This window comes from Erinaceus europaeus, chromosome 20, assembly GCF_950295315.1.
Source record: "Erinaceus europaeus chromosome 20, mEriEur2.1, whole genome shotgun sequence".
In the NCBI taxonomy this organism is placed as follows: Eukaryota; Metazoa; Chordata; class Mammalia; order Eulipotyphla; family Erinaceidae; genus Erinaceus; species Erinaceus europaeus.
In genome coordinates this window covers 7,239,550-7,265,124 of record NC_080181.1, presented here as the reverse complement: position 1 = coordinate 7,265,124, position 25,575 = coordinate 7,239,550, and the positions used below count along the sequence as shown (strand labels likewise).

General features: G+C 41.4%; 2 protein-coding genes across 2 annotated transcripts in view; both read left to right on the top strand.

Annotated features, from left to right (window-relative positions):
- The window catches only part of LOC103111356 (uncharacterized), a 50,516-nt gene extending 30,534 nt beyond the window's left edge, over positions 1-19,982 (top strand). The window contains exon 17 of the mRNA XM_060179831.1: positions 19,884-19,982. Coding sequence (XP_060035814.1) covers positions 19,884-19,982 — 99 coding nt within the window. The remainder of the gene's footprint in view (positions 1-19,883) is intronic.
- LOC103111396 (caspase-12-like) lies at positions 7,692-19,895 on the top strand. Its single transcript, XM_060179753.1, has 9 exons — positions 7,692-7,847; positions 9,032-9,280; positions 11,367-11,441; positions 11,645-11,722; positions 13,570-13,664; positions 14,093-14,266; positions 14,996-15,230; positions 15,622-15,786; positions 19,434-19,895. The coding sequence occupies exons 1-9, from the start codon at positions 7,841-7,843 to the stop codon at positions 19,619-19,621; spliced, it is 1,266 nt and encodes a 421-aa protein (XP_060035736.1). The 5' UTR covers positions 7,692-7,840; the 3' UTR covers positions 19,622-19,895.
- Positions 19,983-25,575: the final 5,593 nt, after the last annotated feature.

Genomic DNA, 25,575 nt, shown 5'->3' with positions numbered 1-25,575 from the left:
TGTCAGTGCAGACTGGTGCTGCATGCTCCCACAGTGGGGATCACAGAGCACTTGGAGTCTGGACTTTGAGGCACTTATGCCACATGATTTCATTTGGGTAAACACATTTGAGATGGATACACTGAGTTCTGACCCACAGTTCCTTGATTCAGTCATAATGGCTTTATATGACAGTATATTTTAAGTGCAGTATTTTTGTCTGGAAAACAATTAAAACTGTACATTAAAACTCTGGTAAATCTTATCTCAATCCTTACTTATTAACACCATCTCTTACTCTTAGCTCCTGGTCTCCATGGCAACATGGCATTAATCCTTCAGCAAAACAGCTTTCTCACATGATTAGTCCAACAGAACCCCATCTGAGAATGGAAGTGTTGCTTTCATTGATCTCGGGCAAGCACTTACTATGTTCTGGATTATGTTCTAAATGGTTAGAATATGCCAGTAAACAGAGCAAAGTGAATTTCTCGCTTCAAAAATCCCATACTCTAGTGAGTGGAGAGAGACTTTAATTATACATACAGAGATAAGAATGGAGACAAAACTCAAAGACATCAAGAAACACAAAAAGATGGACACTATGCTAAGATTGATGTATCATTTAGAAAAGGCTTCTTGAGGGGTTGAAATCAAACAAGAAAATGTGCTTTTATATAGGAAATGTCTCCAAACAGAAGACAGCAAGCACAAATGTCCTGCAGCAGGAATCTCTTTCACGTGTTTAAGGCAGGGCAAGAGGGAGGGGCTGGGGGAACTACAGACTGTGAGAAAGAAGCCTCATCGATGGGCTCTGGGACTGCACGTCCAATGTCCTAAGAATGTTACTGTGATTGAGAGTGGACACCCGTCTAGTGTTTCTAAATGACAGATACACTCCAATGAAGATTTATCAAGATTACCCTGTGTACCTTCTGGTGAAGAGATCACGTAGGTCACAGGTAGGAAAGTGGCAAAGGCCCAAAGAAGCAGAGGGAAGAAGAATCATGAGACACCGATTCAAGGTTTCTAGGGATTATCACCTTGACCTTGCCATTTTTATCTCCTTCAGGAAATCACAGTTGGGGCTGAGTGGTGGCATACCGGGTTAAATGCAAAAAGTACAAAGGTTAAGGACCTGCACAAAGATCCCAGTTCGAGCCCCCAGCTCCCCACCTGCAGGGAGGTCACTTCATAAGCAGTGAAGCAGGTCTGCTGGTGTCTATCTTTCTCTCTCCCTCTCTATCTTCCCCTATTCTCTCAATTTCTCTCTGTCCTATACAAAAAAAAAAAAAAAAAAAAAAAAATCAAGAGGAAAAAAAAAAGCCGCAGGAGCAGTGGATTCATAGTGCAGGCACCGAGCCCCCTCTCCAGTGAGCAAGGACCCAGCATCAAGGCCCTGGTCCCCACCTGCAGGGGGAAAGCTTCACGAGTAGCGAAGCAGGGCTGCTGGAATCTCTCTGTCTCTTTCACTCTCTATTCCCCTTTCAATTTCTCATCTCTCTGTGTCTTTCACTTTATATCCCCCCTTTCAATTTCTCTCTGTTTCTATCTAATACTTAATTAAAATATTTTTTTAAAAAAGGTGGGCGAATGGAAATGAAGTAAAGAAACAAGATGAACTTTATAGATTTGTGGTCGGGCTCTACTTTTCACTGAGGGCATGATTAAGATATGCCCTCTGGACCAGTGTGCTATTTTGCTATTTTGTCATGATGTGTGTGACCCAAGTTTGAGCCTGGCTCCTATTACACTGAAGGAAGTGACTTCTTTCACTCTCTCTTAAAAAGGAAAAAAAAAAAAAAAAAGACATGCCCTTAGCAATAGGCTGGAAAATGAACAAGGTAGCTATAAGAACATGGATGTGAAAGAAGACCCCTAAATTCATCTACTCTATTCCCACCTTTGGGTTCCTGTTTATTAAATGATTTTTCCTGTTTTATATCTTATCAGCTTTCAGCCACTAAGTTGCAGATGCTACTATGATGCCACCCTGACTACTCTGGGCAGACAACCACACCAGTGTGTCCTGAAGCCTCACCTTCCTAGAGTCCTGCCCCAATAAGGGAAGACAGAACAGGCTGGGGATATGAATCAACTGCTAACACCCATGTCCAGCAGAGAAGCAATTACAGAAGCCAGAATTATCACCTTCTGCACCCATAAAGATCTTTGGTCCCTACACCCAGAGGGATAAAGAATTGGGAAGCTTCTAATGGAGGGGATGGAACATGGAACTCTGGTGGTGGGAAATGTACCCATTATCTTACAATCTTATTCAATTACTAATAAATTTTTTTAAAAAAAATATGGATATGACATCTATGAACAGACCAGCTCTCTTTTATTTTTATTTATTATTGGATAGAGACAGAGAAATCAAAAGGGGACTGGAGATATAGAGAGGCAAAGAGACAGAGAGACACTTACAGCCACTCATGAAGCTTTCACCACTTATGAATCTTTCCCCTGCAGGTGAGGATCAGGGGCTTGAACCTGCATCTTTGTGTATTGTAATGCGTCTGCTTAACCAGGTTCGCCACCAGCTGGCTCCCAAAGGCCAATTCTCCATGTATACACTCATCACACCCAGGTTTAAAGTGACTTGGAAAAAGTTTCCTTATTTATCAGGGCTTATCTTGGAGCCATCAAGGGTTAGCTTTCAAATGAACTTTTGCAAAAGAGTCACATGAATTTGTTTTTTTTTTTTTTGGGGGGGGGGGAGAGAGTCACATGAATTCATTTTTTGATCGTCCTCATTAAGTGTGCAGTAGAGTTTTGTGTAAAAAATGTAAGCCTAAATGAAACAATGTTTTCTTAGGACCTATGTTGGTAGAGGGAGCCACCTACTATAGGGAGGTGAGAAAATGCGCTCATGTATAAAAAACTGTACTGTTAAAAATTAATCCACCTAAAGTGTTTTTTAAAAAGTTAAATTTCCAGTAAAAACATGTTCCTGCTAAAGAGTGCTAACCATGATCTGAGTCTAGTTTGGTCATATTCTGTTGGTGGAGGGCCTTGCCTCTTTGTTGATGACTTAATTCCAGCTGTGGTTGGTGAAGGCTGGGAACAACTGTACTAGTTTCTTAACATGAGAAAACCATGAAGTTTTGCAGGTCTATTAACTCACAAAGATTTCTCTATAGCAACAGCATTTAGAATAGAACGGCAGAAGTTCAAAAGCTGAGCCAATCCTCTTAAACCTTTCCATTGTTTTGTAGAATATTCTAAATCTTTTGTTGTCATTGCAGCAACCTTCACAGAATCTTCACAGGAGTTGATTTTATCTCAAGAAACCACTCTCTTTGCCCACTGTTGCATGTGTGGGTATTGCAGTAATCCTGACAGACCAGAGTAGCATGTGCATTTACACTGCAATAACCTGAAAGCACAGGAGGTGGACACTCAGATAGGAGGGTGTCCCCGCTGATGAAAAGGTGGTAGCCACTCAGGAGCTAAAGAAGCAATACCTGATTATTGCCCAAGCTGAATCTATAAGTGGTCCCTTCTGGTAAGATGCCTCTGACTAATGACATCAAGATTGAGATGCTTTCCAGGCTCTGTCCGTGACCCAGAAGACTTCTTCAGTGGGGAGAACTGGCTCCTCTCTGCACATGGAAAACTGTGGGTTGGGGAGACAGCATAATGGCTCACGCTTGAAGTTCCCAGGTTCTAGGTTCAACCCAAAACACCACCATAAGCCAGAATTGAGCTGTGCTCTAGTCTGTTTATCTTTCTTCCATTAAGTACGTAGATATATGTTTTTTAAAAAAGAAAGAAAAGAAGAGAAAAAGGAAGAAAGTAAGGAAAACTGCAGCAGGGGGTGCGGTGTTGCGGGCGGCGCTCAGTAGCAGGCTGTGTCTATTTTCAGGCCAGGGTCATAGTGGGGTCACAGCCCTTTCTACAACCTTTAATACTAGTTCAACTGAAAAAATGCACTAAGACAATCCTATTGCTATTCTGTGCAATGGACTAGACTCTTCAAGTTTAACATGTCCACATAAAGCTTGGGACTACCTGATATGCAACACTCATCTATACAACAGCCACTCATCATTCCAGTCTCATCACGAGACTGCGGCCACTCGGTCACTTCTTTAGGATCCCCCTCTAGTTTTAGTTCTCCGGCTATTTCTACCACATTTGCAGTTATGCCCTCTGTTGAAATTCTGAACCCTTCAAAGTCACCTGTGAAGAGGGTTGGTATCAGATTCTTTCAAACTACTGTTAATAAATAATGATATGCGGGTCTCCCATGAATCAGTGACCTTCCCAGACAATATGTTTTGAAGTCCTTGATGCCATCTTGTTCCAAATGCAGCTGTTTAATCCGCACTGAAAGTCTGCTGTGCAGTGCAATCACCCCCCTGGTGCTGAGCTCACAACTCACTGCAGTTACTGCACCAGTGGCTGCTCCGTCAGGCACTCTGGGTTTTGGAAGCAGTTTACTGACTAAGTCTCAGGAGTCACCCTCTCTGCTAGCTCCCAGCACTTCTGGAGCTCACCCCCTCTCTTCACATTCACAGAACTGAGCAGTTAGGACTTTGCTCTGAATTAGACTTTTGCCTAAGGGAATATTGCTGATTTGATCTTCCATAAAGAACCAAACCTTTCTCATATCAGCAGTAAGACTATTTCCCATTCTTATCATGTATGTGCTCACTGGAGTAGCATTTTAATTTCCTGTGATATCTTTTTCTTTGCACTTATCACTGTGCACAGATATCTAGCGTTTTGTCATAGCCTTCAAGATGCCTTCTACCCTGAACCTAGTTACTTCTAGCTTTTCCCTTTACTTGAATAGTTAAAGGCTACTGCAGGGTTATTAGTTGTTTAGCTTCTAGAATGCTGATGTCACAGAAAACAGTGAGACCTGAGGGGATAGCGAGACAAGAGACAGGCAATGGCTAGCCTGCCGAGCAGTCAGTACACATAATCTTGGCTAAATTTATGGTCATATGAGGACATAGTCACGGTGCCCTCAATATAATGGAGACATCAACGATCACTGATCACTCAACACTGTCACAGGTACAATAATAATGAAAACGCTTGAAATACTGCAAGCATACCAAAAAGGTGACAGACAAGAATTGAGTGCAAGCTGTTGGAAGAATGGTGTGAATAGACTTGCTTGTGCAGTGCTGCCACAAACCTTCATCGTAAGAACACCAGCATTCTGTGAAGCACAATAAACTCAAGTGCAATGAAAGGAGGCATTCCTGTCCTGGAGCTGCATCCGAGTCTGAGCTCATAGTGCTCTCTACAAAACTATCATGACTACAGTTTCTCCTCTCTCTGTCACAGATGTCTTCACAACACTGTCACCCCACTTAGGACACTTCCACGGTCATGCACACGGACTCCAACACCCTGTCTTCTTCCTCCCTCTTCTCCCCCAGAGTCTCCCGCTTTGGTGCAATATAGCACACCCAGTCCGAGTTTCACTTTCACTTGTGTCTTTTCTTTCAGCCCTTGTTTCTTAAGTTCTACCTATAAGTGAGGCCGTCTGACATTTCTTCCAATCTCTCTCTCTCTCTCTCTCCTTATCTCCCTTAACATGGTGATATTTGTCTCTCTATTTGAGATTCCCCTTAACATGGGGAATCTAAATTGTTAACCATTTTGCACTTTGCCACTACAAAGCAAGTAGAGAGTGAAAATATCATGATGGTTAACCGAATTTTGAATTGTAGAGGTTAGCTAACAATGCAAAGGTCCATGTTTATATTTCTGGACTTAGTTGGTCCATGTGGAAACGTAAGACATCACAAAAATCAAAGAATACATATTTGTAAAGATCTCATCCTCTGGGGGTTGGGCAGTGGCACAGTGGGTTAAGTGCATGTGGTGTAAAGCACAAGGACTGGCGTAAAGATCCCAGTTTGAGCCCCTGGCTCCCCACCTGCAGGGGAGTCGCTTCACAGGTGGTGAAGCAGGTCTGCAGGTGTCTATCTTTCTCTCCACCTGTCTTCCCCTCCTCTCTGCATTTCTCTCTGTCCTATCCAACAACGAACGACATCAACTATAACAATAATAACCACAACAAGGCTACAATAACAAGGGCAACAAAAGGTGGAAAAATGGCCTCCAGGAGCAGTGGATTCATGGTGCAGGCACCAAGCCCCAGCAATAACCCTGGAGGCAAAAAAAATAAAAATAAAAATGAAAAATAAAAAATAAATCTCATCCTCTGACTAATGAAAGATAATATTAGAAATCCAATTGCAAAGACTTTCAGCATCACACAGCAGGAATATTTATATTATACAGATTACCAAGTACATGCATACATAGAGAAAAGGAAATAACAATTTATGAAACAATTATCCAACTGAGATGTTAGGTAAATTTTAAATAAGTACGAAAATAGAGGAAAGCAAGTAATGAAGCTTGCAAAGAAAACAATGATGAGATAGCATGAAACCCCAAATTGAGAAGATCAGTAATGAGCAGAACTATCCTAGGGTGATCTTCCTAGAACCACATGGGTCTCTCCCACATGAGACTCCTATTCTCCATGGAACCACCCAGTCTTATCTCCATGGTGGAATGGGGTCCCCCAGTGACAGAAGTGCACAATTCTCTTGAAGTCTGGACTTAAGAGTCGCACATGTTGACCAGAATCAAGTCATCAAGCTGGTCTGTAGTCAGGCAAAGAATTGATACAAGGAGGCCAATGGCTGGCATCACCAACAAAGCCAGAATGATCACAGGCACTTTACAAGACCACAGGAAGAAGGTGAAAAGATGCAAGATCACTGTGTTCAGTGTACAGTGTCTAATGAAAGATGGTGGATGACCCTACCCCATTTGGTAAGCGACGACTTCATTTTAATGGCAAGCATCTATTATTTTTTTAAATATTTACTTATTCCCTTTTGTTGCCATTGTTTTATTGTTGTAGTTATTATTGTTGTTGTTATTGATGTCATCATTGGTGGATAGGACAGAGAGAAATGGAGAAAGGAGGGGAAGACAGAGAGGGGGAGAGAAAGACAGACACCTGCAGACCTGCTTCACCGCCTGTGAAGCAACTTCCCTGCAGATGGGGAGCTGGGGGCTTGAACCGGCATCCCTAGGTCGGTCCTTGGGCTTTGCGCCATCTGCGCTTAACCTGCTGTGCTACTGCCCAACTCCCACGCATCTATTATTTAAACACAAGTTTGAGGTAGAAATGACTTATGTCTATTCAGCAGACAAAAATACAGTCATGAACATGAATCACATGGATCAACAATACTCGTTACAAAGTAAGCTGATCAGGAATGAGAGACAGACATAGGTGGTTTATATAAACTTTAAAAATATGACAGGAGTATTATTGCTAAACAGAGGTCGTTTGATTTCCAGTAGACTGAGGGGTGAGGTTTTGAAAAACCATACTTCACTTCTGGGGCTGAGTGGGCCTCAATGCTGGCTAGTGACTAAAGCCACAGAGACAAGCAAGGCCCAAGTGATTTGTTCACTGTGGTGAACTGTGACCGGAAAAGGGAACATAGAAAGAAGTGTGCATGTGCATATGTGTGTGTGTGTGTGTCCAAGCACTTGCTTCACTTCATTCTGAGGAGCCAATTGTAGCCAAGGGACCTAGGTAGATCCCAGGACTTTGGTGCATTTCTGCTTCCCGTTTTCCTACAGGAAAACTACTGTCTAGCAGCAGAGGAGGAATCACTACACACGCACACGCACACGCACACGCACACACACACACACGCAGGACAGTGGCTCTGAGAAGTTGCCGTGGCTTCCTATTTAGGCAGTGTAGGCACTATAAACATGCTGGGCCACTCAGAGCAAAGAAGAAAGTTGCTTTCGTTTTGGGTTCCCCCGCCCTTCTGCTCAGAGAACCGAAGCTACAATGGCTGGTGAGTTCCTCCAGGTTTTCCACTGTTTCTACTGTGTTTCAGGGACGTAGTAGCCTAGAGAGCAGGGTGGGCAGAGGAGGAGAAGGCAGGGAAAGGCACCTTCCAGGAACAATGGGTGCAGACAAAGTGGAAGGGACAGAATAGGGCTTAACAGGCAATGAATGTGCTGATAGACACAAGTATTTGCTAACATTACGGTTTGGCAGAAATGAGAATGTATGTCAAAAATGTGCACCGGTGTCCATAAACTTTTTTTTCCTGAAATTTATAAGTTTATAAGTTTTCTCTGAGTTCACATTGACCTACAAACTCTCATTGATTTAACAAGTGTTTTACTGCCAGAGTGAGAGGTCAGACATCTGAACCAAATCAGTGGCTTCCTCCGTATTTCTGCTCTCTGAATGAACTTTCATTTCTGGCAGGGAGCAAGCCAGCCACACCATGTTCTCAACCCTGCATAAAGTGCAGTCCTACCAGCTGCCAGAACAAACAGAATGGCAGAATGTCGCAGGTGAAGGACATTCGTGTTTTACTACTTCAACTGCTGCCAAGTTACTGAGATTATCACATGATGCACAGGGGAGACCACGAGGGTGTCATGAGCGGTGTGAACTGGGAGCTAGAGATCACTGAGCTCCTTACTGGGGTCCCTTCTCCCCTCAGCCTCACGTCCTCCAGCTGGAGAGAAGCAGAGGCTTGAACACACAGGTGTCAGGTGTCGACACGCTCTGATTGCGATGCCAAAACCAGCAGTTCTGTCACTGCCTGAGAAAATGCAGTCACGACAAGTCCAGGCTTCCACGCTGACCCCGCAGCTAGGAATGTCTGCTTGTGCAGCTAATCTGGAGATTCTTTTTTTTTTTTCAAAACATCTTTTAAAATTTTTTAAAAATTATCTTTATTTACTTATTTATTGAATAGAGACAGGTAGAAATTGAGAGGGGAGGGGGTGACAGAGACAGAGAGACAACTGCAGCCTTGCTTCACCACTTGTGAAGCTTTCCCCCTGCAGGTGGGAACCAGGGGATGGAACCTGGGCCCTTCCGCATTGTAACATATGCACTCAACCAGGTGCACCACCACCTGGCCCCTGGAGATTCTTTAACAATAAAATTTGAGTGTCACAACCTAGAAATCAGAACTCTCAGGGACGGTCCACATCTAAAACCATGTCATTCTTATAGGAAAACAAGCAGAGGAGGATCCCATCAATGTGCTAAAGCTGTTTACCAGAAACACCTTGGATGGCATTTTTGATGACCTCAGGGAAAATAATGTCCTAAACAGGCAGGAGCTGCAAAAAATAGGAAAAGGGGTGAATACCATCGTGAAGGTGTCTGAAAACCTGCTTGAGGATTTCACTGAGAAAACCCAAGTGGTAGGCAAATTACTAAAGGACCGCTTCAGCAAACCCAAGAACCACCCAAATTTAAGTGAGTACCTTTAGCTCAAGAGACTAGCAGCTTCCTTAATTAACTGATGAATTGTCATTGCCTCTAGGGTTAATGTTGGGGCTTGGTGCCAGCACTACAGTCCACCACTCCTGGGTCTTTGTGCTTATTCATATGTGAGCCCAGCCCCTTTGCTATTCTCCCTAAGCATTTTATCTGTTAGTTCTTTTGTCTATAAGTAGATATCTAGCTGCATGCATGTCTAGTACCTTCCTTACCTATCAGGAAATGGCCTGATCTACACCAGTCTCTGCCCGGGGATCCCCAGTTACTCCACACAACTGCACTGTTATTTTCCCGTTTGGCAATTGCCACGCTTAATCATTCCATAAACTATGTTCCATGAGCCAAAAGTCTTTGTCTGCTTTGATCATGAAGCTATCCTGAACTTCTGGAAATGAATTTGATGCTGCTGAGTAAGTATCTGCTAAAGGAATGACAGAAGAACTGTACAGCAGAACTGCACGCATGCAGTGGTAGTCTTTATCTATTGTGAGCTACTCTAGGTAACAATCTAGAGCCATTTTGAGGTGCAGAATGTTTAAACGGAAAAAACTATCATCTTCTGTCTAGCTGTGCTTTAGCACAAAGGATTAATCTCTGCGTACCTAGATTGCTCTTTGCAAAAGGAAGAGGCAGGGACTTTGAGGGTTGGTAGAAATAAATGTTTCTCTTTCTTTAAATTTTATTTATTTATTTTTAATGAGTGAGAGATACAGAAAGAAAAATACAGAGAAGGAGAGAGATCAGAGTGCTGCTCACCTCTGACTTACGGTGGGGGCTAAACCTAGGACTTTGGAGCCTTGGGTATGAAGGTCTTTGGCACAACCGCTATGCAGTGTCCTCCACCAAACGTGTGTTTCTCTACCTAGAACTTGAGTTGTCATGTGTTTTCTTTGACCAAGTAGTAAATTACTTTGAACTGTTATAGACCATGGGGTGTCTGTACACACACACACACACACACACACACACACACACTGTGTCTGTCTGGAAAACTAAGCCTGAAATGGTGAGGTCCTGTTCTGGTAAAGAAACAAGAAAATATGATAACTAGTATCCGTAGATAATGCAAAATGAACATGGCTGCATGTGCGCGCGCGTGCGTGCACACACACACACACACACACACACACACTGAATTTTGACTGCTAACCACACTCTAATGATCCCACCATAAGAGTTAAATATACACATAAGAAAATTTTCAAATTTGTGAAATTTGGATTCTTTTGGGGCAGTACTTTATAGGAAGTCTTTTGATCATTGGAGGGGAATAATGTTTAAAATGAGTCACTGACAAAAATATGACATCATTATGCAGCAGGACCCCCACCCCGAAGCACTCTTCCACCCTTCCTTCATACTCCTTCCTTACAGCCCTTTGCTTTGATGCAATACACTCTGTCCGGTTCATGGTTCACTTTATGCTCTCTCTCTGTGTCTCTGTTCGCTAAGCCCTGCTTATAAGTGAGAACACTAGGTAGTTGTCCTTCTTTTGGGGGCTAACTTCACTTAACATGATGTTTCCAAATTCTATCCAAGATGATGATGAAAAGGAGATGAATTTATCATTTTTAACAACTGAGTAGTACTCCACCAAGTAAATATACCACTTTTTTTTTTTACCCACTCATCTATTCTTGGACATGTGGGTTGCTTCTAAGTTTTACCAATTATCAATTACACTGCTATGAGCATAAGTATACACAGATCTCTTCTGAGAGATGTTTGTTTCCTTTGGGTAAATCCCCAGGACAGAAATAGCTGGGTTGTAGAGTGGGTCTATTTCTAGCATTCTAAGCAGTCTCCAGATTGAAGGAAAGCCCTGATGAAAGATTCTGACTAATCCTGACATTGTAGAAGGTGTGCTGAGCAGAGAACATAATGGCCAAGTCCTCCAAAACACCCCAACGGAGTAGCAGGTCTTCATGCTTTTCCCGGCAGCCCTCATAAACAGTCAGGACATTATCAATGTGTGGGGTTGGGGGTGGTAAAGGGAGTTGGCTTGAAGAGGGTGAACTCCAGGGGTGGAGTCCTGTTAACACAGTATCTTCCATTATTTCAGAACTTCTTGATGAAGATGAAGATGATGACTGTGAGGATACCAAGGAGCCCGAGGACATGGGCTCTTCATCTACAGGTAAGTGTTTCTCTCTCTCTCTCTCTCTCTCTCTCTCTCTCTCTCTCTCTCTCGCACCTCACAGGAGAGCTCAGAGGATGCTGTGCTGTCAGCAGGTGCTCCTGTAAAGGCCTCAGGGAACATGGTCCTCAGTCAGCTCTCATCTTCAGAAACAAGCCTCAGAGGAGAACACTGATATCTATCCCTTCCTCCTTTCACCTCAGAATCTGAAGATGACAGTGAAGAAAGTGAAGATGAGGAAGAAGCTAGCTCAGAAAACTCAGTGGATCCTTTGCCAAATGGTAACCACCACCGATCCCAGTAGCTTAACGTGAGCTATGACAAATGGATTGGGGACCTTATGTTTTAATGGAAGTTGCTAAATTGAGATTCTCAAAATCTGAGTTACTATTTATGCCACTCAAAGTAAATCTGAAATGTATACCGTGCCCTCTTCCCTCTGGTCTCTAATTCTCCTAAGAGTCAGGAAATGACAATGAAGACGATGAAACGGAGGAGGATGCTGGGTTGCCCAGGCAACAGTTCTACCTCTGACTTTAATGTCTAGGGCACACAGTGACCGTACCTGTGCTAAAGTACACAGGGAGACTCTGTAGACTTAAATATGGACCCTATGGACTGGACTTAGAAAATAGGAAGAATAGGTCTTCTTTGGAGCAAGAGAGCAAGCAGACAGGAGGATAGAGACAGAGGCAAATTGGAAGATTCTGAGAGTAAAAAGGTTATAAAAAATTTTGTAGTTCTCAGGAAACAACCCAGGGTGATCACACAGTTGGTGCATCTGCTGTGCAGCCTCACCGCACAATGTTCCACTCTTTGTTGCTTTTTTGAGAGAGAGGGAGAGACAGAGAAAGAGTGGAGATGCCACAGTACAGCTCCATCATCTGTGGAGTGCCTTGGTGCTGCCACGTTGGTGCCAGGGCTCAGACCCAAGGCCTCATGCATGTTCTCTGCCAGGTAAGCTAGCTCTTGGCCCTAAAAGCACACTTAGGTAAAAATATAAGATGGAAAAGCAGGTGTGTTGCTCTGAGGAAGAACAAAAATTAATAAATAAGTGACAGCTCTTTTCAAATATATGGTAATAAGTATCCGTTAGTAAACAGTTATAAACTTACAAGCTGTGTCATCCTAGTTACCAAGAATACAAAAATGAAAGGGAGCACCTGTTCTAGAACACACTTGTTCTAGCTGAGCTTGTAGTGAAGTAAACCCAATTAAGATAAAATACAGAAGGTCGGGCGGTGGCACAGTGGGTTAAGCGCATGTGGCGCAAAGCGCAGGGACCGACGTAAGAATCCTGGTTCGAGCCCCCGGCTCCCCACCTGCATGGGAGTCGCTTCACAGGTGGTGAAGCAGGTCTGCAGGTGTCTATCTTTCTCTCCCCCCTCTGTCTTCCCCTCCTCTCTCCATTTCTCTGTCCTGTCCAACAGCGAACAACATCAACAATGACAATAATAATAACCAGCGCGAGGCTACAACAAGGGCAACAAAAAGGGGGAAAGATGGACTCCAGGAGCGGTGGATTCATGGTGCAGGCACCGAGGCCAGCAATAACCCTGGAGGGAAAAAAAAAAGAAAAAAAAGATAAAATACAATAACCTTTTATATGGGGTATGAAATCACCAGAAAGACAGATTGAAGTCATGAAGAATTCATGGACTTGGTAAAAGGAAAGTGTTATTTTTTATGAGTCCAATGAAGGAATTCTAGAAGGATCACACTTTCTGATGAACAAAACTGTCCCAAAATAGCTTGGAACAGTTATTTCTTGCTAGTGGAGACATCTCAGATAGTAGTAGCAAGAGAGATGGAGTTCAGATATTTGAAGAACATCTTGGTTAGTTTAGATGAACATGAAGCTGAGATATGGGGCTTATATGTGTCTAGTGTGCTGACTGAAAGATTATTCAGTGCCATGACTACTAACACATATGGTGATTCAGATAAAAACAGAAAGGAAAATATAGTAGCCTAATTTTTGTCTCATCCATTTGAAAGGGGGATTTATTTATTTTTTATTACACTGAGCTCTTTTGTGGGATGACAGTATACCTTTCCCCAGGAGCACCCAGCTAACAGATTTGCATGACTACAAGACTATACTATAGCTTAATGATTTCTCTTCTAGCTTCTCAAGAAAACCAGGCTTCCCAACCCAGTGATAAGCTGAAGCTCTGTCCTCCTGACCGTTTTCTTACACTGAAGGAAAAAAAGAGAAAAAAGGTGAACACTGTAGAACAAGGTGACATAATATTGCTAACTCAACTAGGACTCTGGAGACTCATTGGGATACTTTGATCTTTTCAAATATCTGAACATCAAGCCCAGTCATAGGATGTAGCTAATCTGTTTTCTCAAGGTCCTTATATCATATTTCTTCTCTCTCTGTCATCTCATCATGAAACAGTCTCTAAACTGCTCTCCAACATCCAACCATTCCAGCTTCCTGAAGTCCAAGCTCCAATGCACTACATGCATTCTGTCTGTTCAGGGGCATGCATTCCACCTGTGGTCCTGTTTCTTTCCTCATGAGGACCTGTTTCCACACTTTCAACCATCCATGTTGTCACTGTAAGCACCTATTTCATATGAACTTCGAAAACAATAGGGTGTAGCTTTGGGGCAACTCAGTCTGTGTCGGTTAATTGCAGATCTATAAAGTGATGGAGAAGGAGGGTCGAACTCGCCTGGCTCTTATCATCTGCAACAAGAAATTTGAATGCCAGTCTAATAGAGATGGTTGTGAAGTGGACCTTAGGGGAGTGCGAGACCTGCTTGAAAGCCTTGGCTACTCAGTGGTTGTTGAAGAGAATCTCACAGCTCCGGTAACGGTCCAGCAGGGATGGGGCAAGCTTCCTTCCCTCCTCAATAGTCCTGAGTTCTTAGTTAGCAGCTATAGCAATACAATGTGTGATAGTACAGGAATGATGTTACAGAAAAGAATTCTCTGGACATCAGCCTCTTTCAAAGCAAAGTCACTTTGTAAAGATTCAGAATAGTTCTACTCAGTAGTATTTTGGCAGAATGGTCGGTTCTTTCCAAATATTCGTATTTGAGAGGCATGTGCTACTTGAAGGTCAGTGTGAGACAGGTGCTGGGCATCTACAGAAAGAGTTCAAGGCACCTGCAGAGTTTCAACAGCATGTGACCAAATCACATATATAATAAAAAAAAGTGTTGCACATAAACTAAGAAAAGGAGAGGTATGCTCTGCTGAAAGAAAGATTCTGTGTGTGCCTTTGTTCCTGTCACTTAATGGAAACTCCAAGCAACTCCATCATTAAAATAGATGGACACAAGGCCTTCCTGCTGGAGACACTCTGCACTCCCCTCTCTAGATCCCATATTCCAGCATCTATGCAAGTAGAAGGTCTATATTACTTTAGTATCTGCTGCATTGACCTTTTTTTTGGTTTTGTGTCAGAATATAATTTCTCTCAGCCCAAAATACCCAGCTCTTTAAGGTTTCTTTTTTGTGAACTCCATGCGCCACCTGAGTGTAACCTCCATGTGGCTGTGGCGGGTTCCTCGAGCGATTCTGATGTCTCTTCCAGGGTATGGAAGCAGCACTGCAACGGTTTGCTGCCCGCCCAGAGCACTCACACTCAGATAGTACATTCCTTGTATTTATGTCGCACGGCACCCTGGATGGAATCTGCGGGACTAAGCACAGTGACAAAAAGGAGGATATTCTTCATGATGACACCATCTTCCGAATTTTCAACAACCGTAACTGCAGAAGTTTGAAAGACAAACCCAAGGTCATCATCATGCAGGCCTGCAGAGGCAGTAAGTATACATTCAGAAACCTGGGGAATGGTTAGAATTCATGTCCTCTTGGCCTGGTGTCCAGCTGTCATTACGCCAGTGGTAGGTGAAGGAATCGATATTTTAGTTCTAGTCTTAGGTCTGGTGTAAAGAGACACCATACTTTAGTATGTGCCGTTGCTGAGGAAATGGCTGTGTCAGAGAACAGTATATGTTGTGGAGATCATTTAGCACAGCTGTCCTCAAGCTACCTGTGTCCCCTCTGGTTTCCAGTGAGCAGGGAAGCTTTTCTAGGAGTAAATCCTGAGTGAGTGAGTGAGTGAGTGAGTGTGTGTGTGTGTGTGTGTGTGCATGCGTGTGTGCGCACATAGTCAAGTGCAACATCTTGCATGAGCTCCGGTTGTCTATTCAGCAGGGTTAGGATTTGTCTATGTGGCTGACGCGGGTGGAGCCTCTGCATGCGGACAGGACCAGTACATGCAGCTGGTCAGGAGAACCACCTGTGTCATCTGGAATGATGCGATCACCAAAGCCCACGTGGAGAAAGACTTCATTGCTTTCAAATCTTCAACTCCACGTAAGTCACTTCATAGAGGGTGTTTTTTCATTTTTTAATATTCTATGTATTTATTTTGGATAGAGATGAATAGAAATTGATAGGGAAGTGGGAAATTGAGATAGGGAGAGGAAAGTGGGTGAAAGGAAGGGAGGGAGAGAGGCGGCTGCAGTGACCTTCACTGTTGGTGAAACTTCCTGCAGGACCAGCGGTTTGGACCTGTTGATATGCACTTGATGCATGTGATCTGCCTGATGTGTCACAGCCTGGCCCCTCAGAGAATGATTTTAAATCTCCTATTTGTTCCTAGTTTCCAAGTATGACTATGACTGCACCTTATCACAAATTCAATAATGTTTTTTTTTTTTTCTCTAACTAATGCACTATTTTACATGGAGAAGAGATTTAAAACATTGAGGAATCTTGAGAACTATAACTGAAGAGGTATAAATCTTGATTTTTTAAAGAATATTTAAATAAAACAGCATTTTCATAGGAGTCATGCTAACAATAGTCTACAAATAAATGAAGATAGATTTCAAAGCTAGTGTAACAGTCACATAGAACAGAAATGTATCCGTTTTTCAGTGATTTGGTCCATCTCATAATTTAATCTAGCAATTAAGCAAGCCAATGAGACTAAAAATGTGATACTCCAAGCATCCTAGAGACTCTTAACCTGTTATTTGAATCCAGGCTTAGGAAAATAGTAAATATTCAAATGCTTCCCCCCCCTCCCTTCACAATAAGGGAGCTATTGACTGAAAATATTCCTTTGGCTAGAAAGTCATAATAGAAGTTAGAAGTTGTATGGAAAGGTTGATTATGCCTGGCCAAGCTCGTATGAAATCTATCCAAGGGTTATCCAAGGTACCATTTATCAATGATTTAAATAAGGTCAGTTGTTAAAAACCTGATTTACTGAAGTCTCAGTTCTAAAAATGCTGGTATAGTGATTCGTATAGTGACAGAGCTTTCATGTGCATACTTAGAGATATCTTTGAATTTTTCTGGTGCAGTAGTTACGGGGTGGGGCTGGAGAAGCTGCCTTTCTACCAAGTTCCATGTCAATGCTAATAGCAGTGACCAAGGCCACCAGGGAGCAGCAAGAACTAGAGGATCTTCTCATCTGGCTGGAGGGAGAGAAAAAAGGCCATGCAGGTGACATCCATGCCACCACCAGAACAGTCCCCTTTGTTTTACACAGTGGGATTTTAATAGGATTTTCTTCAAAAGAAGAGCTGCACATCTTTACCTACAAGAGGGAATGCAAAAGCCATAGGCGACCAGAAATATAGCCTAACAGACAATATGTTTCTTTTGAACGCTTTCCCTGCTCACATGTGTGAGAGGAAGAGTGAGCCAGCCATGTCAGGAATAAGAGAGGTACAGTCCAGACAGAAAAGCAGAGTTCACCCAGGGGCAGAGGAAGAGGGCAGTCTGTACCAGAGGGCCAAAGAGGTTGCAGCACTGAGACAGTGGGAATCTAGTGTGAAGCTGGAAAGACAGGCAGGAGCAATGCAATTTGAGATGGAATCTGTGAGGGAAGATGCGGTCCTTTATAGTGATCTGATCAATTACTAATATCACTTAATACCAATAGTTTAAGGATTTAAACAATGAAATAATAAGAATTTCATTTTAAATAACTTACTGTGGGGTGATGTGAGGAAAGGGTTAGAGCACAACAAAATTATTAAATATAGGGTGTGGCATCACAAGGCTACCTTAGTATTAGAAGCCGTAAGTGTCCATTATAGCCTTGGGATGAAAAGCATTGTTAGATTCAAGGAATAATATTTGGAACTAATATGAACTGGTGGATTACTAGGTATGAAAGGTGCAACAGTTAGCATGAGAGATGACTCAGTTTTGCAAGTAGATGATTGTGATACATTAATCAAAATAGGACTCTGCAGGCAAGTAAGTGTTACCTTGGGCATACATAAAGATGCCATCCTTTGGGAGTCAGGTGGCAGCACAGTGGATTATGTTCAGGTGGCACAAAGTACAAGGACTGGAGTTAAGGATCCTGGTTTGAGTCCCCGGCTCCCCACCTGCAGGGGAGTCACTTCACAGGTCTGCAGGTGTCTGCCTTTCTCTCCCCCCTATGTCTTCCCCTTCTCTCTCCATTTCTCTCTGTCCTATCCAACAACGATAATAACTACAACAATAAAACAAGGGCAACAAAAGGGAATAAATACATATTAAAATATTTAAAAAATTTTAAATGCCATCCTTTAAAATATTACTATTATTATTTAATCATACTTTATAAGGTTACAAGATTACAGGGTTATAGTTCCACACGTACCCACCACCAACATTCTGCCACAACCATATTACCTACAATGAGAACCAATGTAGTTCTTACAAAGTCTTAGAGAGTTTGATCCCATTCATCCATTCTCATATTCTCTCTCTTTCTCTCTCCTCTCTCTCTTTCTTGCAAATTCTTGTGTTTCAATTCCCTATATTCTACATGTGAGTGAAATCATTTGGTAGTTGTCTTTTACTTAGAAGTCATACACAGCTGTGCATTCTGATATTGGGATATTTTTATTCAAGAATATTTATTATTTTTTAAATGGGTAAAATTATGCAGGAACATGAAATATTGGAAGACGAGATTCCAAAACATTTCCAGAACTCCACAGTTCAAGATCAGAGCTAGAAATTGTCAGCAAACTGGATTCAGAAGATATAATTAAAGAGTATGGGGAAAAATAGGTCTTTTTGCTGTCAAAGTTGGTAAGACAGAATCTCTTGTAGTCCTCCTCTCCTTGGAGTCTCTTGAATGTAGAACTGGTGTGAGAAGGAGAAGTCAGAACAGAATAAGTGAGGAAAAATAAAAATGAAGATGACAAGGAGAGACAATTTGGGGAAATTAGACTGTAACATGAGCAGCAGATAGGGTGGCTATTTGGAGAATATTACCATTAAAAAAATGTCACTGCTAGGCTTCACTGCTCCAGGATGAAAATACTCAGATACAGATATACAGAGGTAGAGAAGTAAAAAGTGAGAGAGACCACGACATCAAAGTTTCCTTCACTGCTGTGGGAGCTGGGCCTGGGCCTGGGTTGTATGCATGGCAAAGCAGAAGAATATTATCCTTTCACGATGGATCTGATCACACTTCAAAGAGGTAAATAAAAGTATGTTTACACAATGAAACAAACTGAACAGTCAAACAGTCGCAAGTAAGGATGACTGAAGAGGAGACCCAGCATGAAGGAATGTTAAAAACTGGGTCCATGCTCCCAGAGGGATAGAGAGTGGGAAAGCTATCAGGGGAGGGGGTAGGTTATGGAGATTGGGTGGTGGGAATTGTGTGGAGTTGTACCCCTCCTACCTTATGGTTTTGTTAATTGATCCTTTCTTAAATAAAAAAAAAAATTAAAAAAATAAAAATAAAAAAAACTGAGTTGTCCCCTTTTCAATAATGCCATAAACATTTCAATGACTGGTTTTTGACCACAACTTGCAGTCTTACAGATGATAAAGGAAGTCTCTCTCTGAAAAGCTTGATGCATTTTAGGCCAGCTTTGCCCAGATTTGCCCTGCCTGCATCCTCGAAGGCACCAAAAAGTCAAACCTGTGACTGTGTCTTTTACATTTACACAAATGTCACCCTTCCCCAATATTTTATTGTCTCTTATGTACAGATAATGTTTCTTGGAGACTTGAAACAGGCTCTGTATTTATTTCCCGACTTATTTACTACTTCAAGAAATATTCTTGGTGTTGTCATTTGGAAGACATTTTTCGAAAGGTAGGGATTTTCATGTCATTTCAATATTACTCCCCAGAACACTTTCTGGGGCCATTTGCACACCTGTTTAAGGAATTCTGAAGCTCTGTAGCCATCCTGATGCTTTCTCTTCTGTATTACAAGCTTATTAAAACATTCATGCTTTGGAACTTCTGATTCTAACAGCCTTGCTCATTTTGGGGATGCTTCTACGGTTACTAATTCACTTGCTTGTGCACCACATCCAGTGCAATGCTTTCTTCTGTTGACATTGCTCTGCTACACTGCAAACTTTCTCACTTCTATGAGAGAAGTACAGATTTCCATTTTGGTGAATCACTAAAGCCTTTCTTTACTATGGCAGGTACAACGTTCATTTGAGTCTCCAAACCAAACTGCCCAGATCCCCACGATGGAAAGAGTATCCATGACAAGATATTTCTACCTTTTTCCTGGGAATTAAAAGTCAGGTAAGTATTCCAAGAAATGGGCTTTATGGTTCCTGCTTAGTTTGTACATGAAGTCAGGGTGAAGAACAAGGATAGAGTACCCCTTTTCAGCAGTTACTGAGGCTCTTCTGAATAGCTGCAGGTGAAATCCTGGCCTTCCTGACAGTGGCTACAGTACAGTGGTTGTGTTAAAGGCTTAACTCCATTTAGAAAACCTTCTAGTCCACATTTTCCCCAGGACTGATTCAATGAGAAGAAAAGACTTAGATCTCATGCAGGCAGGAAGCAGACATGCTATGGAGAGCTGGAACATGGCTTCCTCCCCAAGTCAGTTCAGCTGGGGCACAGGCCTTTTTACCAGGAGGCCTGCCTGCAGCACAGAGCAGCTGACTCTGCAGAGCCAGGCTGCGGCTATGAGGCAGTGGATGCAGAATCTCCCACTTAGCGCTGGGAGTCCAGAGGCTTTTCGCAAAGATACAGCACATAGTAGAGACTAGCTCTATTTATATCTTACTTCCAATAGCCCCATTACTCATATTCGCTTTTCTCTCCATTCTCCAGGAAAACTGAGACATTATAGCTTCTATGAACCTACTATTTTAAAAGGTCAATTTTAAAGCAAGATGATTTGTATGTGAATCTTCCCAACTGCATATCATCCACAAATGCAAGTCTAAGCTCACCCTTGTGCCACTGCTGACTGACTTGATGGTTAAAGCATGTTTCCAAAATTGTTTGCTTTCTTACATAAAGGTAAATCATGCATGCTGATTAAAAACTCAAAGAAAAACACCACATAATCTTAATGATGATACCTCTTAATTGTTTTTTAACTACAGTAAATCTATGTTATTTTGTCATAAAGTTTATAAACATTGCGTAATAGTTTGTCTGTTTTCTTATTACTTTGTTATGACCATTACTAATGACAATAATGCATGTCCTAAATATGATTTTTAACTTTGTTATTCCATCAGTTATGTATAACAAAAATATTTATGTACATAAATTCAATATTTTATCTATTGTGCTATCTTCTGAGACACCAATATGAAAACTTATGGTCATGTAGTTGCAAAAATTTTTAGTATTTTGATATTAAATTTTGTGTATGAAATTTTATGAAGTATCCAAAATTGCAGTAATGAAATATAGTTACACTTTTAGGTTTTCTCTATTTTCAAGTTTAAATATCATACTGTTCTATATATAATCTTATATTTTAAATGATTCTGTTATCCCTAAATTACACATAGGATATTATTATTATTAGGAAGGGTCTTTATATTTTTTCAATGCCTTACCAATTGTAAAATACCTATTAATGAAATGATGATTATTTTATTTTTTATTTATATTTTTATTATTTTTTATTATTTATTTATTTACTTTCTTACTGTACAGTCTCATAATGCTAATTAAGAATTTTTACTGGATTATTTGATTTGAGGATATAAGATAAACATTACTTTGACAACAACTTTAAAAGATATTTGACTATAATATATTAAAATCCACTCAGGAGCTTCAAAATAAAACAAAACCAATAACCTTGATCAACATAGGAAACCTAGAATCTCCTATTTCTTCAGATGGAAAAGTAAACAATAACAGAACAGCAAGGTCTCTTGAATTCTGGATAATAACAGAAAATCAGGAAAACAAATCCTGATTAGTTTTTCCATTGTCGGCTAAGTCCTTCTTTTCAATTTTGGATCAGTTACCTTTACTGAAACCAGTTTCCAGGTATGTAGTGGCTCATTTTTAGCAGGTGCTCTGCATATCTAATGCCTAGTTGTGCACTGTCTATCACATAGTGGGACTCTGGCTGTAGCACAAGTCAACACAGTGAAATGCACTGGTTTATATTCAGGACTAAGCCACATCAAGCCTACACTGTTGTTTTATAATCCACTAATCCTTCCTTGATAAAAACTGATTTTTTTATTGCACATCCTTTTGGGTAAATTTTATAATCATGACATATGTCTTCTATTATATTTGGATGAGATTTAAATTAGTACATGTTATTGCCTAGATATTTTTATGTAATCATTAAGTCATATATACATATGTATATCTTAAAGTATGAACCTTTACTTAAATATTAAATATAGGAAATCTATATTTAAGTAAAGGTTTATATTGCTCTTTGCATAAACTCATATTAAAAAAAATGACACTGCTGATTTTTAAACATACATGCATATGAATTTTATCTCAGAAGCTACATTGAACATCTAAAAAGTTTTACATTGTTTTCAGTCTATTTCATTTATTTTCTAAAATATCTATTTTCATATAAGAGAATGACCAGAGAAGTTAAAAAAAATTCCTACATAGTTTCATCATATTCAAATCACGTGTCTCCTTTTAATTGATAATCACAGTTCTTCATTTTTGTAAATCAGTCACAAGGAAAACTCAACAATGAAACATTTGGTGATAGTTACCACAGCGATAGCTTACCAAAAAAGGGGGTTTCCGATGCCCAACAACAGGTAAGTCAACAGATAAGTAGTTAAGAAACTTGGATATATATAGTCACTGGGTTGTTATGAATGATAAAGTCATTTCCTTTGCCTCATCTTGGATGAAAGTTGACAAAGATATAAGTGAAATAAGGTAAAAGGAAAAGCATAAATACTAGACAGTCTCATTTAAGAAGCAAGAACAGGGCAGGGCAGTAGTGCACCAGGTGAAGCACACATAGTGTGAAACACAAGGACCACAGCAAGGATCCCAGTTCGAGGCCCTGGCTCCCAATTGCAGGGGGTTTGCCTCACAAACAGTGAAGCAAGTCTACAGGTGTCTTTCTCTCCCCCCTTCTCTTCATTTCTCTCTGTCATATCCAGCAGCAACAACAACAATAATGGAAAAAAGACAGTTACCGGGAGCAGTGGATTCTTAGTGCAGGCACTGAGCACCAAGGATAACCCGGGGGGCGGGGAGGGGAGGAAGAAGCAGCAAAAACAAAAAGGGGAAATACAAACTGAAACTTGGACTTGGTGTGGTGTACTTCCCGAAAGGAGAGGGATCTAGGAAGGAAATAAAGGAAAGGGTAGAGAGCAGATTAGGGTCCTGGAGCATGATGGTGGCAAAAGACGTAAATTGGGGACGAGAATCTATGGCAGGAAGATGAGAAATTGTACTTGCTGGGAAATTGTGTCGATGCAGTCACATCTGCCATGTTGTCCCTTCAGGCTACTGCTAGTTCCCGCAAGAGTTGGGACATTCTTGGAGTGCCTGTTCAGCCATGTTGTGCCCTCAGGGCATTGTCTATTTCCCCACGATATTTGGAGTGCTTTGGTTACTCCTCCCCCCTCCCATTCTCACGAGAGTTATTATCCTATCCTGGAGTGCTATGGTTACTCCTCCCTATTCCCATTCTCGCGAAAGCTACTCCTATAAAAGCCCTTCTTCTTCCGCACCTCGTTCTCTTGCCAGCGCTTCACTCCAGTGTTCAGACACAGGAAAGGTTACTGCGTGAGGCGGCCATTTTCGCTACCTCCACGTGGCCCAACCTGCCTCTCTAGCACCCAACTCTGAGGTGCCAGCGCAAATAAAGATTTGTGTTTCCTCTTTGCTCCAGATCCCCTCTCTCTTCTCCGCGGCCCGCACAACATCTGGCACAACAACATGTATTCATGTGTCCACAACCTTTAATCCTGAATAAAATCATCTGGCAAACAAACAAATGCCCCTGAGGCTTCTATTAGAAGCTAGAGTGCTTTCTAATCTAATGGCTTCTTAATATTCTATTTCAGCAGTGTATTAGAACATATTTTATTGAGTTTAACTAATTTCCAGTTTTGTTACTGAAGTAAGCATTGTTGATAAAGTACCATTGTAAATATACCTTTATGCTTCTCACAACATGATTGAAATGAAAGTATCAGAAGAATTATAATTAAAATTTTGACATCAGGAATTATTCAGAAAATCATCTACATGTGCTTCTTCTCATAGTGATCAGACCATGATAAAGGCCATGTTTGGATAGTTTCACCTACAAGCTTCATAATGAGTTTTGTTGATCTATCAGGCCTGAAACAAATTCACAAGTGCTAGTGTCTCCTTGTTCTCTGTAGGCTTCACTTGAACTTACAGGAAGTGGCACCTGGTCTACCTGTATGCTCTCAAGATCAGCTAGGGCTGTTCCTCTTACCTGACTGACTTGTTCTTGCTTCAGAAGCTGCTTACACTTTGCCTGAGACAATCCTCCCATCCATGCCCAGACCTCCCTGCCTTGCCTACTACATCACAGTTGAGCACTTTCTCACAGAGCTTTTCCAGTCACCCTGCACAGAATAGCACACTCCCACCTGCCTCCCACACTTGACATCTTAACCCTGCCTCATGTGTCCCAACAGGTCTGATTACTTTATGACACTACGTACTTTTGTTTTCCCACTCCCATGCCCATTTGGTCCCAGGAGAAGACACGGTCTATAAGGGCAGCATCATACCTTGTAATGCTAGTCACATTTCACATGCTAAACTAAACCAAGAATCTTAATCCAGACCATTCTTTCTAGAAACACTGTGCTGATGTCTGGCATTTCCTGCCATACACCCACTCATAACAGAAACAGAGGTTTGCAGTAAAGCTCCTTCTCTTTTTTATTTTTTCCTCCCTTTCTATCAAGTCCTTCTCCAAGTTAGACAACCCAACTTCTCAACTGTATGTTCATGGTGTCTCCCCTGTCAGGTAAATATCTACTTCCTCTTGTGTACTGGAGCTCTGCTTCCCCAGAGACCCACCCTTCTAGGGAAAGAGAGAGGCAGGCTGGGAGTATGGACCGACCTGTTAACGTCCATGTTCAGCGGGGAAGCGGTTACAGAAGCCAGAACTTCCACCCTCTACAACCCACAATGACCCTGGATCCATACTCCCAGAGAGATAGAGAATGGGAAGGCTATCAGGGGAGGGGATGGGATATGGAGATTGGGTGGTGGGAATTGTGGAACTGTACCCCTCTTATTCTATGGTTTTGTTAATGTCTCCTTTCTTAAGTAAATAAATAAATAAATAAATATAAAATAAATCTACTTCCTAAATAAAAAATCTGTCTCCTTTGCTCAATATTTATTCTAACTCATCAACACACACACACACACACCCCAAATAATACAGCAACACTGATAACATGTGCATACAGAGGACATCTTCTAATCACTGTATACTCCTTTAACATGTTTTACCTGTTCCTGAGAGGAAGCATTTATTAAAAGTGGTTCAAGTAGAACAAAAGATAGCACTTGATAAAGATAAGTAGATGAAACATAATAGCTTTTTCTCACCAGGTATTCAAATGCTAAAAAGGGAGAAAAAAGGAATATTGAAGAAACACAAAGTTGTGCTTTGCAGAAATAATCAATCAATCACTCCCAAAGTTAAAAGAATTCAAAAGCAGAGTTGGGGTTATCAGAATGTTAAGTATGTGTACAAGAAAGGACTTGGAAAGTTCAAATTCACTTCCCTGAGGAAGGGACACAGTGGCAGACAATTTAAAACTTGAATATGAGGGTCCTATGTAATAGATTTCCGACCTTTGAGGAAAGAGATTTACCATCTGTTGAGAGTTCTTCATGGACGTACTGAAA